This window comes from Lithobates pipiens, unplaced genomic scaffold (assembly GCF_037356315.1).
Source record: "Lithobates pipiens isolate NorthernLeopardFrog02 unplaced genomic scaffold, aLitPip1_a1.2 Scaffold_18, whole genome shotgun sequence".
Classification (NCBI taxonomy): domain Eukaryota; kingdom Metazoa; phylum Chordata; class Amphibia; order Anura; family Ranidae; genus Lithobates; species Lithobates pipiens.
Genome location: NW_027507758.1, coordinates 297,111,770 through 297,130,235, shown reverse-complemented (window position 1 = coordinate 297,130,235; position 18,466 = coordinate 297,111,770). Strand labels below are relative to the sequence as shown.

General features: G+C 44.0%; 1 protein-coding gene across 1 annotated transcript in view; it reads right to left on the bottom strand.

The window, feature by feature from the left end:
* PDSS2 (decaprenyl diphosphate synthase subunit 2) overlaps positions 1 to 18,466 on the bottom strand; it is a 358,375-nt gene that overhangs the window by 321,177 nt on the left and 18,732 nt on the right. Inside the window, exon 2 of the mRNA XM_077487165.1 lies at positions 17,781 to 18,062. Coding sequence (XP_077343291.1) covers positions 17,781 to 18,046 — 266 coding nt within the window. The 5' untranslated portion in view covers positions 18,047 to 18,062. The remainder of the gene's footprint in view (positions 1 to 17,780; positions 18,063 to 18,466) is intronic.

The following is an 18,466-nucleotide window of genomic DNA, read 5'->3' as shown; positions in this document are numbered from 1 at the left end:
ATGGCCTTCCAGTGGAAATTTATAAGCGATACAGCGAACAGCTGATCCCGGCACTACTGGAAACGTTAAACTATGCACTAGAGGCGGGGGAACTCCCCGCTTCAATGAGCGAGGCTAATATCACTTTAATCCTTAAAGAGGGGAAGGACCAACATGAGGTCTCGTCATACCGGCCGATATCTCTGCTATGCTCAGATATAAAAATCCTAGCCAAGGCCCTAGCAATTCGTTTAAATAGTTGTATACATAAATTAATACATCCAGACCAGTCTGGGTTTGTCCCAGGCAGAACAACTAATACTAATATTAGAAGGGCTTTTCTAAACCTACAAATACCTAGAGATAGTGATAACCCAGGTGCCATACTAGCGTTGGACGCCGCCAAGGCTTTCGATAGTCTGGAGTGGGACTATCTTTGGGGTGTATTAGAACGTTTCGGCTTTGGCCCCCAATTCATCCGGTGGGTAAAACTACTATACAGGGGACCCAGGGCCAAGATTAAAATGGGGACCCTATTTTCTGAAGTGTTCTATCTAGAAAGAGGTACGAGACAGGGATGCCCGCTGTCTCCCCTCCTATTCGTGCTAGCTATGGAACCCCTGGCTGTGATGGCGAGAACACGCTCAGACATCTGGGGATTCCGGCGCGGACTAGAGGAGGAGAAGCTGGCTTTGTTTGCAGACGACGTCTTGTTTTTTTCTTGACGATGTGCGCCCCACTTTGAATAGGGTAGTACGGCTGATGGACGAATTTGGGCAGCAATCAGGTTTGGTTATCAATTGGAGTAAATCAGCCCTTATGCCACTATCGGAGCTTGAAGACCAAACATCGTCTATAGTTGAGGGACTAGAAGTGGTACAAGCTGAAATACTTGGGTGTCTGGATTTCCAGAGAGATAGACCAGTATGTTGAGGAGAATCTGGTACCATTATTGGCAAAGCTGAAACAGAAGGTTAATAGCTGGTGTCGCCTCCCCCTGTCGGTGGCGGGGCGTTGTAATTTAGTAAAAATGATTTGGCAGCCACAGATCCTATATATCCTCCACAATTCCCCGGTCTGGATCAACCAGAAATGGTTTAACAGACTGGAGGGATTAATTCGAGAATTAATATGGAAAAAGCGACAGCCTCGGATTCGGCTGCGGACGCTGCAGCTCCCGGTGGAAAAGGGAGGAGTAGCGCTGCCACATTTAAGAACATACTTTCTATCAGCCCAGCTCCAGCATTTGACTGGGGCTAGACTGGAAGAGGGTGGCTGTCCAAATCATAAATTGATGATTAATAAGGCATATCATAGAACTCTAGTTGAAGTTCTGGAGGCTAATTCATTCGCTTGTAAATGCCCCACCAATACCTTGGCGAGGAAAGTATGGCAGATAGCTAAGCACCTCTTGGCCTATAGGGGGGTAACTGAGTATACCCCCCTATGGAACAACGGAGAACTGGCTGAACTAAACTGCATAGCCCGGTCCCAGGAGTGGGAGAGGAGGGGGATTAGAAGATTGGTGCATCTCTACCAGGGGAACACTATGAAATCTTTCGAAGACCTCCGCCAGGAATACGACATCTCCAATAAAACATTTTATATATATTTGCAAGTGAGACATGGGATACATTCACAGTTTGGCACACTTACTATCGAGAGGACAAAGAACCCCTTGTTACAGAGATTTCTTGAGCAAGGACAAACAAAGGGCCAGATCTCTAGCCTGTATACAAAACTTAGGGATAAAGTCTTGAATGGAGAAGGACCGGACAAGAGCAGGAGGGGATGGGAGGAAGATCTGGGACCAATTGAGCAGGAACAATGGGACGAGATCCTAGCACAGGGGAATTTGGTGTCTATCTCCCCATCGCAGCGTATGTCCCATAAGCTTTTTTTATATAGGGCATACTATACCCCCAAAAAAATGCGGAGGATAAGCAATAGGTCCAACGGAGAGTGCCCTAGATGTAGAGCATCAGGAGACCTGCTCCATATGGTATGGAAGTGCCCAAAACTGTATCGGTACTGGATAGAAATTGTGCACAGAATAAATAGAATTTTTAATACCACCTTAGAACCTGAAGCTAGGACTTGTCTACTAGGGATTATGGAAAGGGGTGGAATCTCTGCTGCAACAAAAACATCTATATTAAGATGCCTGTACCAGGCCAGACGCTTAATCGCGATGAATTGGCAGGCAAAGAATCCTCCAGCACTGCAAGCATGGATAAATGCCATCAATTCCATAATTTGGTGCGAACGGGCAATGTATATTAGACAAAATAACCTTAAAAAATTCAAGCTGCTATGGAATCCATGGTTGAGGGACATCGGCTTCCCCCTAGATGAGATAGTGGAGGATGGGACCTAGAGTGCACCTATCGGTCTCAGGCCCGGGGCGGCCTGGGAGTCTACTGGAAGCTCCTTATTTCTGTCCCTGAATGGATTTGCCACTTCGTCATCGGCTGTCCAGATAAGCTTGTTTGGATTTAGCAGCGTGTGTTCGAAGAACAGGGGTATGGGGGGAGGAGGGGTTAGCCCTACAGGGGCGCTAGCGATAATTAGAGGGATAGATATGACTACGTCATTGGTGTTAAGCAGTTTCTTTGGAAGAAAAACCCGGTATTTTTGGCTGACATGTATACCCCCTCTATGTATGCAAAACCATGTTTTATTTATGCATGTATAAGTGAAATTCTTTTTTTCAATAAAAAACAATTAAATAAAAAAAAAACGTGAATTCCTTTTCTGTCAGCAGACAGCGCAACCTTTTTTCTTCACGTTTTCTACTAAATATTCCCCTTTTTAGAGGTGGTAGTGAAAGTCACAGTAAAAGCACCACAATCAGAAGACAGAATGTGGAAACACCTCACACCAGAGCCCAGCCACTATACAGAATGGTGAAGATACATCTTCAGCTTACAGCGGAGTTCCACCCAAAAATGGAACTTCTGCTTTAAGCACTCCTCCACCCCTTACATGCCACATTTGGCATGTCCTTTTTTTTGGGGGGGGGGGAGCTTCATTAGGAGGGAGACTTCCTCCTTCCGTCAAGGGACCGCCAAGGTGACTTCTCCTTTCGCCTTAGGTGGCCCCTCCCTCTAGGCAATCTCCTGGGACACTTGACAGGTCCCAGGAGATCATCTGTCCACTCCGAGAGCGCAGTGCAACTTGTGCATGCCCTGTATGTGCCTGGCCGTGAAGCCGAAAGCTGTCACGGCCGGGTGCCCAGAGTGGTAATGGAGGTGCCGGCTGAGAGGAGGAGAGGAGCGATGCTCCGTTCGGCCACATCGCTGGACCGCGGAACGGGTAAGTGTCTGCTTATTAAAAGTTAGCAACTACACTTTTTGTAGCTGCAGACTTTTAATAAACATAAAACATCAGCAAAAATTAAAAGGAGGGTAAAGCTTACCATAGATGGATCAAAATTCAGACAGTTCAGCAGGGATATGTTGGAGATGCTTAAAATGTTCTGCATTTCAGTGCAGTTAGGGCTGGTTCACACTATGCACAAGGATTGTCGTTTTTCAGCACTAAATATCAGTCTCCGCAAGGGCACAAGGAAGACAAGTATTTTCTATGTAGCCCTTTCACACCACAATGCTGGTGTGTGCCACGGAGCAGTGCGGATAAATGCAAACATGCTGCATTTTCCTGCATCGCACTGGATGGCACTGTAAGTCATCATACTGTAGCATAACGCACCTCGCTTCTTTGGGGAGACATGAATGAAGTTTTTCAATGTGACGCTAAGTAATGTTAATTAAAAACAGTACAACGTGATGCTCATTGCCCCGGTCCCCACCAGACTTCAAACCGGCAACGGCGCACAGAATAAAATGGTGCATGAACAGCTCCTGTTAAAGTGGAAGTATAAGCAAACCCCTTTTTTCCCCATTTTGGATAGACCAAAGGAGGGTTATAACCTCTGTCAGATTTTATTTTGCCAGCTGTGTCCTATTGCAAAGATTTCCCTTTGCTTCCTGTCCCACAGCCAAACACAAAGTGAGTGGAAATTTCTGCAAATTAAAGGAATTCCTTGGGGATTCCCAGGTCACCAGAACTAGTGTCCCAATTGGAAGAGTTCCCCTCTGTTACTTTTCTTGGGGATGATACAAAATTTGGGATTTTCTTCTAAAGCCGCGTACACACGGGCGGACTGTCTGGCCTACTTAGTCCGCCGAAACACATTTCAGCGGACAGTCCGCTCGTGTGTGGGCTTCAGCGGACTTTTTCAGCGTGCAGTCTGGCGGACTAAGTATTTCGGAATTTCCGTAATACAGTCCGTCGGACTCGCATTTGGGCGGACAATCCGCCCGTGTGTGTGCCAGTCCGCCGTACTTTTGAAATGAGCGTACTTTTCCCGCCCGGAGAAAAGTCCGCTCATTTCGAGCGGGTATCCAGGTAGGCGGGGCCCGCGACGGAGACGTCGCTGGCCCCGCCGCCTGGTATGGACTTAAAGGGGAACCCCAACGCCGAAAAAAATCGGCGTGGGGGTCCCCCCCAAGTCCACAACAGACCCTTGTCCGAGCACGCTACCCGGCCGGCCAGGAAAGGGGGGCGAGCGAGCGCCCCCCCTCCTGAGCCGTACCAGGCCGTGTGCCCTCAACATGGGGGGGTGCCTTGGGGAAGGGGGGGCCGCGCGGCCCCCCCACCCCAAAGCACCTTGTCCCCCCATGTTGATGAGGACAAGGGCCTCTTCCCGACAACCCTGGTCGTTGGTTGTCGGGGTCTGCGGGCGGGGGGCTTATCGGAATCCGGGAGCCCCCTTTAATAAGGGGGCCCCCGGATACCGGCCCCCCACCCTATGTGAATGAGTATGGGGTACAATGTACCCCTACCCATTCACCTGTGAAAAAAAGTACAAAAAAAAAACACAACACAGGGTTAAAATATTTTATTGCACAGCTCCGGGGGTCTTCCGTCTTCGGGGGTCTTCTCGCCGGACTCCTCCGCTATCTTCTTGTAGCTCTTTTGCTAGCGGAGGAGTCCGGCTTTCTTCCTCACCGCCGGCCTCTTCTCCAGACTTCGGGGGTCTTGTCCCCCTCTTCGGTTCTTCTGCCGGGCCACCGCGCCTTCTTATAGCTCTTTTACAGGCGGTGGCCCGGTCTTCTGTCGCCGCCGCCTTCCGTTCTTCTTCTTCTTCTTCTCCAGGAGATGTTGCCTCGAAGATCTCTCCGGCTGGAATGCCAGGGACGCACTGCGCGGCCACTTATATAGGGACAATAGGGCGGTGTCACATGGCTTTATGTCACATGGGTTGGTCACATGGTGACCCCGCCCCCTTACGATGTCATAGTCCCCATGTGACATCAACCCATGTGACCAACCCATGTGACATAAAGCCATGTGACACCGCCCCATTGTCCCTATATAAGTGGCCGCGCAGTGCGTCCCTGGCATTCCGGCCGGAGAGATCGTCGAGGCAACATCTCCTGGAGAAGAAGAAGAAGAAGAAGAAGAAGAAGAACGGAAGGCGGCGGCGATGGCGGCGACAGAAGACCGGGCCACCGCCTGTAAAAGAGCTATAAGAAGGCGCGGTGGCCCGGCAGAAGAACCGAAGAGGGGGACAAGACCCCCGAAGTCGGGAGAAGAGGCCGACAGCGAGGAAGAAAGCCGGACTCCTTCGCTAGCAAAAGAGCTACAAGAAGATAGCGGAGGAGTCCGGCGAGAAGACCCCCGAAGACGGAAGACCCCCGGGGCTGTACAATAAAGTATTTTATCTCGTGTGTTGTGTTTTTTTTGGTACTTTTATTTTACAGGTGAATGGGTAGGGGTACATTGTACCCCATACTCATTCACATAGGGCGGGGGGCCGGTATCCGGGGGCCCCCTTATTAAAGGGGGCTCCCGGATTCCGATAAGCCCCCCGCCCGCAGACCCCGACAACCAACGGCCAGGGTTGTCGGGAAGAGGCCCTTGTCCTCATCAACATGGGGACAAGGTGCTTTGGGGTGGGGGGGCCGCGCGGCCCCCCCCTTCCCCAAGGCACCCCCCCATGTTGAGGGCACACGGCCTGGTACGGCTCAGGAGGGGGGGCGCTCGCTCGCCCCCCTTTCCTGGCCGGCCGGGTAGCGTGCTCGGACAAGGGTCTGTTGTGGACTTGGGGGGGACCCCCACGCCGATTTTTTTCGGCGTTGGGGTTCCCCTTTAAGTCCATACCAGGCGGCGGGGTCAGCGACGTCTCCTTCGCGGGCCCCGCCTACCTGGAGACGCGCTTGAAATGAGCGGACTTTCCTCCGCGTGTGTGGGCGAGTCCGTTCATTTCAAAAGTAGGGCGGATAGTATGGCGGACTTAGTCCGCCGTATTAGTCCGCTCAAAAAGTGCCGTGTGTGGGCAAGTCCGTTCATTCGAAAGTATGACGGACTGTCCGTCGGATTGTCTGACGGACTAAGTTGGCCAGACAGTCCGCCACGTGTGTACGCGGCTTTACTTTCACTTTTAACGATAATGGTAAACAGGACAAATAGAGGTGAATCTCTCCAACGGGAGCACAGCCAACAACAAAAACTGACTGGCTTTCTAATCCCTCTCCACGATATTCAAAACTAAAGAAAAAAATGTGCCTTTAGTTATACTTTAACCCATGAGGTCAGAGAAATATCCGGCAGTATGAACTTCCCATGTTATAAGCCAACACAATATAAACTGAAACACAAATTACTCCTCACATTCGCTTTATGACAGAAGGTTTTCAGGTGAGGTACAGTGGATATAAAAAGTCTACACACCCCCTGTTAAAATGCCGGGCTTCTGTGATATAAAGAGAGAGAATGATAAATCATTTCAGAACTTTTTCCACCTTTAATGTGACCTACAGTATCTCACAAAAGTGAGTACACCCCTCACATTTTTGTAAATATTTTATTATATCTTTTCATGTGACAACACTGAAGAAATGACACTTTGTTACAATGTAAAGTAGTGAGTGTACAGCTTGTATAACAATGTAAATTTGCTGTCCCCTCAAAATATCTCAACATACATCCATGTCTAAACCACTGGCAACAAAAGTGAGTACACCCCTAAGTGAAAATGTCCAAATTGGGCCCAAAGAGTCAATATTTTGTGTGGCCACCATTATTTTCCACAACTGCCTTAACGCTCTTGAGCATGGAGTTCACCAGAGCTTCACAGGTTGCCACTGGAGTCCTCTTCCACTCCTCCATGACGACGTCACGGAGCTGGTGGATGTTAAAGACCTTGTGCTCCTCCACCCTCCATTTGAGGATGCCCCACAGATGTACAATAGGGTTTAGGTCTGGAGACATGCTTGGCCTGTCCATCACCTTTATACTCAGCTTCTTTAGCATGGCAGTGGTCATCTTGGAGGTGTGTTTGGGGTTGTTATCATGTTGGAATACTGTCCTGTGACCCAGTCTCCGAAGGGAGGGGATCATGCTCTGCTTCAGTATATCACAGTACATGTTGGCATTCATGGTTCCCTCAACGAACTGTCGCTCCCCAGTGTCGGCAGCACTCATGCAGCCCCAGACCAGGACACGCCCACCACCATGCTTGGCTGTAGGCAAGACACACTTGTGTTTTTACTCCTCACCTGGTTGCCGCCATACACGTTTAACACCATCTGAACCAAATAAGTTTATCTGGGTATCATTAGACCACAGGACATGGTTGCAGTAATCCATGTCTTTAATCTGCTTTTCTTCATTTTTACTTCCCTTCACCTTAAAGATTTCAGTTTGTTGTTCAACTGACTTGTACAGTTTATAGGTCACATTAAAAGGTGGAAAAAGTTCTGAAAGGATTTATCCTTGTCTCATGTTTTTACATCACAGAAACCTGACATTTTAACAGGGGTGTGTAGACTTTTTATATCCACTGTAAGTACAATCTTTACTAAATCAAGCAGCGCATACTTAATTTAGGTTTATTCTTTCTGGCAAAAAAAAAAGTAGAAAGTGAACTGCAGACTGTCAGAAATCTGAAATGCTCAGTCGTGAAATACAAGTGTTTGGTCAGAAAGAACTTGAATAGTCCTGCATTATTTCTATAACAAAGGAATGGCTGTGACAGATTATAGTTAATCTTAGCTTCTCCACTGTCTACATGAATATTGCTTGATGTACTTTTTATAGTTAAACGCTTTTGGAAATATAACTGCAAAATAAATCAGTCATAAATTACAAAATGTGTTTCACAGCGATTGCAAAGAACTATTCCAAATGGTACAGCTACTCAAGTACCGGAGCGTAATGGAAGCAGATGAGAGTGAAACCTTGCTCAAACACCCACAGCTTGTGCTCTGTCAAGCAGTCTGCTGGAGACTACTGCTTTACACCGATCACATGAGAATCACTTATCACAGCTGTCAATGCACTGAAGCCAATCTTGGCTGTCCATCAAAGGACTCTGATGCTGCTGAAACTGTCATTCCCAACCTTTTTTATTCCACCCCTTCTTTTGAAGAAATTGTATGTATTTTTGGAATATGGAAATAAAGCCTACAATTATTTTTAAACATTTGCACTGAAGACTCTGGTCAACAGGTTTTTTTAAATAAATGTCCACAAATGTACAATTACTATGCACACTAAGGGTTAAGAAAACAATATTACAATTCACATATTCACTATTTTTTTTTTACCTTGTAACACATCTGAGATTGAGTGTTATAATAATGCAGGCTGAATTTAAGGAAATAGATTCACATGTCCAAATGGTGCATATACAGTACACTATGTAGCTACCAAGGAAAGGAAAAAGTAAATGAAGGCAGTAAAAACAAACTCTAAAGTGGGTTAAAACTGCACTCCATGAAAAATCTATAATCAGTAGCCTTAAAAGGCAGAAATATATCTTTTAAGGGAGTAATAAACGGCGCTTTGTGACTTTTACCTACAGGTAAGCTTATAATAAATAAAATGAATATCTCCTAAAGGTGCATCATTTAGAAGATATTTGCGTGCTTGGCAGCTGGTGATGCCACTGGTGCATGCGCTTTAAATAATGGGCATAAGCATGCAGTTCCTTTACAGCTCTGTGCTGTGGGCATGCCTCCCATTCATATGGCCAGAGCCCATGAACCTGGAAGATCGAGTTTTATCAGTGGTGATCCATTTTAACCACTTGCGGACCACACTATAGCCAAATGATGGCTAAAGCGCTGTCAGACAGTTCTGGGAGGGCGGCACGCTCTGTGGCCGCAGTGTCCTTAGGACACTGCTGAACAAAAATTGAGGTAAAGAGACAATCAACGGCTCTTTAGTAAGTGATCTGCTGTCTCCAATTACAGCTGATTACGATGTAAACACAAGCCGGTTATTGGCTTTTCTGAGGGACATGTACATTGATAATCAGGGCAGTGACTATCAGTGTCCTGATTATCAGTGCAGTCCCATCACTACTCACTAGTGCTACCCAGCAGTGCCCACCAATGCTGCCAATCAGTGTCCATCAGTGCCTTCTCATCAGTGTCACCTATCAGTGCCGCCCATCAGTGCTGCATATCAATGCTCATCAGTACCGCCTATCGGTGCTGCTCATCAGTGCCACCTATCAGTGCCACCTATCAGTGCTCAGCAGTGTAGCCTCATCAGTGCACATTAGTACAGCCTATCAGTGCTCATCGGTGCCACCTCATCAGCGCCACCTCATCAGCGCAGCCCATCAGCGCCACCTCATCAGCGCAGCCCATCAGCGCCACCTCATCAGCGCACATCAGTGAAGGAGAAAAATTACTTGTTTGCAAAATTTTATAACAAAACTTTGAAAAAATAATTTTTTTTTCTAAATGTTCTGCCTTTTTCATTTAGTTAAAATAAAAAAACCCAGTGGTGATTAAATACCACCAAAAGAAAGTTCTATTTGTGTGAACGAAATGATAAAAATGTAATTTGGGTACAGTGTTGCATGACCATGCAATTGTTATTTAAAGTGCAACAGTGCTGAACACTAAAAAATAACCTGGGCAGGAAGGTTGTAAAAGTAGGCAAGTGGTTAAGGTAAGTTTTTCATAAGGGCTAGTATGCTGTGCGTACTAGCACATTACCTTACAGGGGGCATCTGACATTTTTCTAATTACTTTACTACCACATTAATAATGTTAGATCCATGTATCTTTTAACAGCAGCATATCTAATCCACCATTAAAAGTAATCCTTTAGAGGCTTTCCTGTGCAATGGACATGTCACTTATGGCTGCTGTATACTAGTGCTTAAAGAGATTTGATCATTTGGACTGAAGACAAACTATTAGCCACAGAAACACTGTGACATAGTCTGCATTGCACCTCAATGTATATGCAATGCCAAGGAATAAGACTTTGCACAGAATGAAAAAAATACCCTCACACTGGGTTATATAATATATCTAAAAACACAGCTAGAAGAATATAAAAAAATAAAACAGAAAAAAGGCTGAACTGAGAGGAGAAATCTAGTTTTGAAAGTCCTCTATATGCTTAGCTAGGCCCAGTAGAAGGAGACACATGGCCCTGAAGCTCTTGATGGTAAGGGTAATTCCACACTGCAACTACGAATGAAAAAAAGTGCATAAAAAAAATGTGGAGCCGGTACAGCAGCTCCTATTCCACCAGAAAACCATGGCCAATGGTGGGGTTGAGAAACTGATATGCTGGCTGCCTGCAAACATCTACTTTAACGAACCAGCTACATTGGATGTTAGCAAGCAGGCAGCCAGCAATTTAGTGGCAAAGCCGCCATTGCTTTGCTAGAAGCTCCTGTCCCTGCTGCACCTCCAAGCTTTTCTATGCACGGTCTGATCTTGTGTCCGTGTTTAATGCCCTTATTTACCATTAACCACTTAACAACCGGCCCATAGCCAAATGACGGCTACAGGGCGGTTGCTTAACTCTGGGAGGCCGTCATATGACATCCTCCCAGAATTCCACTCTCGCGTGCCCCGTGGGGTGACATGTTAGGTATCAATTTTGAAGGGTGACATGTTAGGTATCTATTTACTCGACGTAATTTCATCTTTCACATTATGCAAAAACATTGAGCTAACTTTACTGTTTTTTTTTGTTTTGTTTTTTTAAGCACAAAACAGTTTTTTTTTCCAAAAAATCCGCGTTCGAAAAATTGCTGCGCAAATACCATTCGAGATAAAAAGTTGCAATGACCACCATTGTATTCTCTAGGATCTTTGCTAAAAAAATATATAATGTTAATAATATACAATAAATATATATATATATATATATATATATATATATATATATATATATATATAATGTTTTGGGGTTCTATGTAATTTTCTAGCAAATAAATTATGATTTTTACATGTAGGAGAGAAATGTAAGAATTGGCCTGGGTGCTCCAGAATGCCTGATGCATGTTGGGCCTCTGTATGTGGCCACGCTATGTAAAAGTCTCACACATGTGGTATCGCTATACTTGGAAGTAAAAGCATAATGTGTTTTGGGGTGTAATTTGTGGTATGCATATGCTGTGTGTGAGAAATAACCTGATAATATGACAATTTTGTGAAAAAAAAAAGAAAAAAAAATCTTGATTTTGCAAAGAATTGTGGGAAAAAATTACAACTTCAAAAAACTCACCATGCCTCTTACCAAATACCTTGGAATGTCTTCTTTCCAAAAGGGGGTCATTTGGGGGGTATTTGTACTTTTCTGGCATGTTAGGGTCTCAAGAATTGAAATAGGCCGCCAGTACTTCAGGTGTGATCAATTTTCAGATGTTGGCACCATAGCTTGTGGACTCTATAACTTTCACAAAGACCAAATAATATACACAAATTTGTACTTATTTTTACCAAAGATATGTAGTGGTATAAATTTTGGCCAAAATGTATAAAGAAAAATTACTAATTTGCTAAATTTTATAACAGAAACGAAGAAAAATTCTTTTTTATTTTTTTTTTTTTTTACAGAATTTTCGGTCTTTTTTCTTTTATAGCACAAAAAATAAAAAACCCAGCGGTGATTAAATACCACCAAAAGAAAGCTCTATTGGTGTGAAAAAAGGACAAACATTTCATATGGGTACAGTGTTGCGTGACTGAGTAATTGTCATTCAAAATGTGAGAACACCGAAAGCTGAAAATTGGTCTGGTTATTAAGGGTGTTTAACCACTTCCCGACCAGCGCACGACGATGTACGTCGACAGCATGGCACGGGCAGGCATATTGGCGTACATGTACGTCCAATATTCGTTGCCGCCGTGCCATCGGGAGCGTGCCGCCGGCGGCACGCTCCCGCGCTGGTCGGAACCCCCGTGAGTCCGGTCGCGGGACCCGCGGACTCGATCGCCGCAGGCATCCCCGCGATCGTCTCACGGAGCGGCCGAATGGAGGAAATGCTGTATAAACAACATTTTCCCATTCTGCCTAGCAACTAGTGACGCTGATCTCTGCTCCATGTGATTGGAGCAGAGATCAGTGTACACTAAATGAAAGCCCAACCCCCCCACAGTTAGTAACACACCCCTAGGAACACTTAACCCCTACACTGCCACCCACTGGTTAACCCTTTCACTGCCAGTGTCATTTACACAGGAATCACTGCATTTATATAGCAGTGATTACTGTATAAATGACAATGGTCCCAAAAATGTGTCAAAAATGTCCGATGGGTCCCCGACAATGTCGCAGTCACAATAAAAATCGCAGATCGCCGCCATTACTAGTAAAAAAAAAAAATTAAAAAAAATTATTAATAAAAATGCTATAAAACTATCCCTATTTTGTAAACGCTATAACTTTTGCGCAAACCAATCAATAATCGCTTATTGCGATTTTTTTTACCAAAAATATGTAGAAGAATACGTATCGGCCTAAATTGAGGGAAAAAAATGTTTTTTTATATATTTTTGGGGGATATTTATTATAACAAAAAGTAAAAAATAATGCGTTTTTTTCAAAATTGTCGCTCTATTTTTGTTTATAGCGCAAAAAATAAAAACCGCAGAGGTGATCAAATACCACCAAAAGAAAGCTCTATTTGTGGGAGAAAAAGGACGTCAATTTTGTTTGGGAGCCACGTCGCACGACCGCGCAATTGTCAGTTAAAGCGACGCAGTGCCGAATCGCAAAAAGTGGTCTGGTCTTTGACCAGCAAATTGGTCCGGTCTGAAAGTGGTTAAGTGCCCAGTGGTCAAGTGGTTAAATACTTCCTTTTGTTGCACTAAATACGTGCACTTTTCTTTACTTTCATTCCTTGTAACAAAAATGCACCTGGACACAGCTTTTTGTACTGATTGACAGCTCCACCTGCCCCCTCCCTGCTCTTTGTGCCACTTAACAGCACCGCCCTTCTCTTTGTGATACTCGCCAGCTCCCCCTACCCCCTACCCCCTACCCCCTAAGCACCACCCAAATATGTACATAGAATTCCAAAGATTGATGGAAAATACTGTATAGCCCTCCCACTTCGTCTGGACATAGGAAAAAGTAAAAGAGCTGCTTATGTGAAAGGTTCTTCTAGAATAGATTTTTTAATACAAGTCCATTTATCATAGAAAAAAAATATTTATATTATGTGGACTGAGCATGGGGAAAGAGTGGATCAGGAGCTTTGTTATAGGTATCCTGGAGTTCAACATTAGGCTTCATTTAAGACACAACATGCAGATTGTCTTATAAATTAAACGTGGGCAATCCTTGTTAAGCTTTGCCTTGGGTGTATTTATTTACTAAAAATGAGTTATGTCCTAGAAACAAACCATTGCATCATCTCCATAATAAGCAATTAGGAGTATAAACAAACTACATTTTACTAATGTACAGTGAATCAAGTTCACCTATATTCAGCTTCATCAGGAATTCACGTTCATCCACTTGGACTATGGTGTTTGCACATAATCTTAGAGCTCCTGGTGTTGAGAACTGTGAACAGCATAGTTGAATGTATAAGCTCTGAAGGGATTAATTGTCTGGAAAGCCACGAACAAGCACACTGTGTAAGTAGCAAAGGATACAAATTCATTGTAATTTAAAGGAAAAGAAAATCCATTCTACATTTCCATCACCATGGCAACACGGACCTGTCATCTGATGTCGATTTGATTCATTAACCAAACAAAAAGGCTAAAGCAATGGGTCACAGGGCTATATTTATTGTAGTTTGTGAATATAGTTAAACAGCGCAATTGTTGGAATGGATGTAAATAATAGGTCAAATCAAACAGATCACCACCATGTTTTAAGCAACTTATAATTTTGTTATGCTCAATTTTTTTTTTTGTTTTAAGGAAGTTTCAGACAAACAAATGCAAATTTACTAATAACCCTATTGCTATAGATCTGCCAGCTGTAGAGTCCAGATACAACCAACATTGTCATAGCGATTACTCACAAGCTTCTGTATAGTTTAATTATACTGGTTGGTCTAAAAATTAACTTAAATTCAAAACACTTAAAAAGTCCAGGTCCCTCCCACCATTAAAGCACCCCCTGCTACCTCAAGTTTGAATGATCTTGCATACATGTACCTAATTTTCTTTCTTCTTCGTCTGGTCACATGGTGCAGGGCAAGTCATGGATGCGGCAAAGAATAGTGTCACATAAGGACATGGCGCAGTTTCCTGCAGCATTCCCCTGTGAACCCAGTGTTCCTTGATGACTTTGTTTTCTCAATATTCCTGCTTTCAGCTAATCCACACCTGGTAATCTTATCATCAAGGTGTATCCACTGGCACTTCTATTCTTTGGGGGAAAATGCTTTCTTAATTCAGTAGCAGCATTGTGATCCTTTCCTGCCTGCTCATGGGTTGCAGTACAAGCCATGCTAATGAACAAAGCAATGGTGTATCCCACTATAGTTACCATAGTAAAAATGTGATGTAAAACCACTACTGGAGCACATATGTCCAAAGAAAATGTATTCAAAATGTCTTCAGGATGTGCACAAGGCAAAAAAAGAAAGCATGAACAAAGTAAGGGGAAAAATAGATTTATGTGGACAAAATTGTAAGAGTTAAAGTGAATGTAAACCCACACTCATTTTTAAACTAATAGCATACTATTAATCTTTATGTATATACAGTGGATATAAAAAGTCTACACACCCCTGTTAAAATGTCAGGTTTCTGTGGAGTAAAAAAAATGAGACAAAGATAAATCATTTCAGAACTTTTTCCACCTTTAACCATTTACCCACTGGGCACTTAAACCCCCTTCCTAACCAGACCAATTTTCAGTTTTCGGTGCTCTCACATTTTGAATGACAATTACTTAGTAATGCAACACTGTACCTACATGAATTTTTTTGTCCTTTTTTTCACACAAATAGAGCTTTCTTTTGGTGGTAGTTAATCACCGCTTCGTTTTTTTATTTTTTTGCGATATAAAAAGACCAAAAATTCAGTAAAAAAATGAATTAGTGATTTTTCTTCATAAATTTTGGCAAAAATTTATACTGTTACATATCTTTGGTAAAAATCTGTGTATATTATTTGGTCTTTGTGAAAGTTATGCCATGTACACGCAAGCTTTTTTTCCGTCGGAATAAAACACTGAAGGTTTTCTGACGGAATTCCGCTCAAGCTGTCTTGCATACACCAAATTCAGACCGACAAGAACGCAGGGATGTACAACACGTATGACGGGACTAGAAAAAGGAAGTTCAATAGCCAGTAGCCAATAGCTTCTGTCTCGTACTTGCTTCAGAGCATGCGTAGTTTTGGGTATGTCGGAACAGCATACAGACGAGTGGTTTTCCCAATAGGAATAGGTTCCGTCTGAAAAATTTAGAACATTTTCTCTTTCTAGGTCTGTCAGAATTTTCTACGGAAATTCCGCTCGTGTGTACACGGCATTGCAATGTCCACAAACTATGGTGCCAATCTCTGAAAATTGATCACACCTGATGTACTGACGGTCTAATTTCTTGAGACCCTAACAAGCCAGGGAAGTATAAATACCTCCCAAATGACCCCTTTTTGTGTGTGGGTGTGCATGCATGTGTGTGTGTGAGTGTGCATGCGTGTATGTATGTGTGTGCATGCATGTGTGTGCGTGTGTGAGCATGCATGTATGTGTGTGTGTTCATATACGCATGTGTGCGTGTGTGTGTGTTCATATATGTATGTGTATGTATGCATGTGTGTGTGCGCATGTATGTGAGTGTGCATGTATGCATATGTATGTATGTGCATGTGTTTATCAGTGGCGGTGCAACCCCCTCTCTCCAGCCACCCCCCTCTATGACCAATGCATAGATCCATCCATAGCATAGCATGAATCTAACCATGGCCACCTCCATATTTAGGTATCCGGTACCTTTTGGGGCGCCTAAATTACAGCGACGGGGGGTTGTTTCTGAAGCACCCGATCAGAGCCATAGGCTCTAATAGGCTTCAAAATAGGTGAACTGCGAGCGCCATGCTTGACGCTCACAGTCCACCCAGGTGTGTTAGAAAAGTGAATTAATATTCACTTTCCTAACAATGAACCGCCTCTCCACCAATCAGGTGTGTGGGTCTATTACCCGTCACCTGATAGGCTTCCAATAGCTGCGCCTATCGTTTCAGCCAATCAGGACAACAGGACGGGAAAAGAGGATGGCAGGAGATGGAGGACCCTGTTCGTGGCCGTCACCCGCTGCCCCACCAAGACAGGGTAAGTGCTGGGCAGATGGCGAGCGGGCGGTGGGGAGTCACAGTGCCAGCATTTAATGGGCACACCGGCAGCATTTGATGTGCACAGTGTCGGCATTTGATGGGCACAGTGGAAGCGTTCGATGGGCACACTGGCAGCGTTTGATGGGCACACTGGTTGCAATTGAGGTTTTTTTTTCTGAATTTTTCAGTTTGCTTGCGCCCCCCTAAAAATTTTGAGCACCAGCTGCCACTGGTTTATATGTGCGTGCATATGTGCATACATATTATATGTGTGTGTTTTATATATATGTGTGTGTGTGTATGTGTTATATATATATATATATATATATATATGTGTGTTTACATGTATGTATGCACATTTTATGTAAAATGTTGTTCCTTCAAAAAGTGATCCATGCTCAGATCGCTTTTCAGAGGCATTTGACAGCCGGTAGAGAGGCAAAATGTTACCTACTGACTACCTGTTTTAACCCCTTAAATGAATATCACAGTTGCAGGGGGGTTGGAGTGCAGCCCCATTCACCTAGGCGTATACTTCAAGGGTGCCCTGACTGGAAAAAGATTGTGAAACACCGACATAGAGGAACCCATCTCTCCATTTTCCTTATGTAACCGCTGAATGCCTGAGGGTGGGAGAGGAAGAGAAGCGGGGGGGAATGGAGAAATTGCTTCCTTTATATGCAGCCACCCACTTGGGACTGGGTAATGGTGTTCCGCCATCTGGCTCGGAGAAAAGAGCTTTGGTCCGGAGGTCGGGGGGCCCTCCATGGTTTCTTGCATCGGGCCCTGATGGTTCTAGTTACACTACTGCTAATGGGGACATTAACAGAGTAGTACCAGAGTGTGTGGTGGGAATAGTAAGAAAAGCACCACAGAGTGTGGCTTGCGCCAAGAAAATAAGACGTGTACAATCTTTCATGGCACAGACTTGTGATTCGGACCTCGGCTACAAAAAAAATGTAACTCTAATTCACTACCCCTGCTGTATGACCTGTGTTACCATAAGTTTCTTTTGCTTTAGTAGTCAACATGACATGCTACATTTATGTCAATACTTTTTAACCTACTGGGTAGAAATGCTGCTGTGGAGAAACAAAGTATATCTTAACATTTGAGACTGACAATACAAGCGACCATGAATAAGCATTATATTTATGCAGCTACCATACAACTTTTTAGAGTGCTATAAAGCATGATGTATACTCTGAATTTATACATGCTATACAGTACCTTGCGGTATTCAGCAAAGGATGTTTTGTTCCAACCAGCTTTCTGACTTGCATGGCTATATTGCTCAATTCATCACTCAAAAGACACCGGAGACTCATGAAAGAAGTTGGATAACCCACAATTTTCTCAGCATCTGAAACGACTTTGCTCCAATGAGTAGTAGTAGGTGAACCAGAAAACAGGCTGATTGTCCTTCTGGTGCAAAAGCTGTAGGCACAGTGTCTTAAAGTCCCCGCAGACTGCATTACACACTTGATCGATGACATGGTAAAAATAAATATCCTATCAGGAAACAGAAATAAAAATAAGAAATATAAATCAATAAAATTATAATTACATTCTTTATAGCACCGGAGTTCACCTGTTAGATATAAATCCTATGCCTCTTTAGAGCACCACCGTTGCTCCTCCTTTAGCCTTACGTAAAACCAATAAGCCAAGGCACTGGATATATGTCTGCATATTTTACAGCAGACCTAGATTGCCAGATTGTATAACGAAGCGTTGAATCATCACCTAAATTTGGGAGGAGTGTGGATCAGGGTGGATAAAAATTGATGATTATTTTGTTTTTAACCACTTGGGTACCGCGCTATTGCAAAATGACGGCAATAGCGCGGACCCACATTTCCGGGACTACGTCTATTGACGTAGTCCCGGTTACGAGCGGCCTGCGCGCCCCCTGA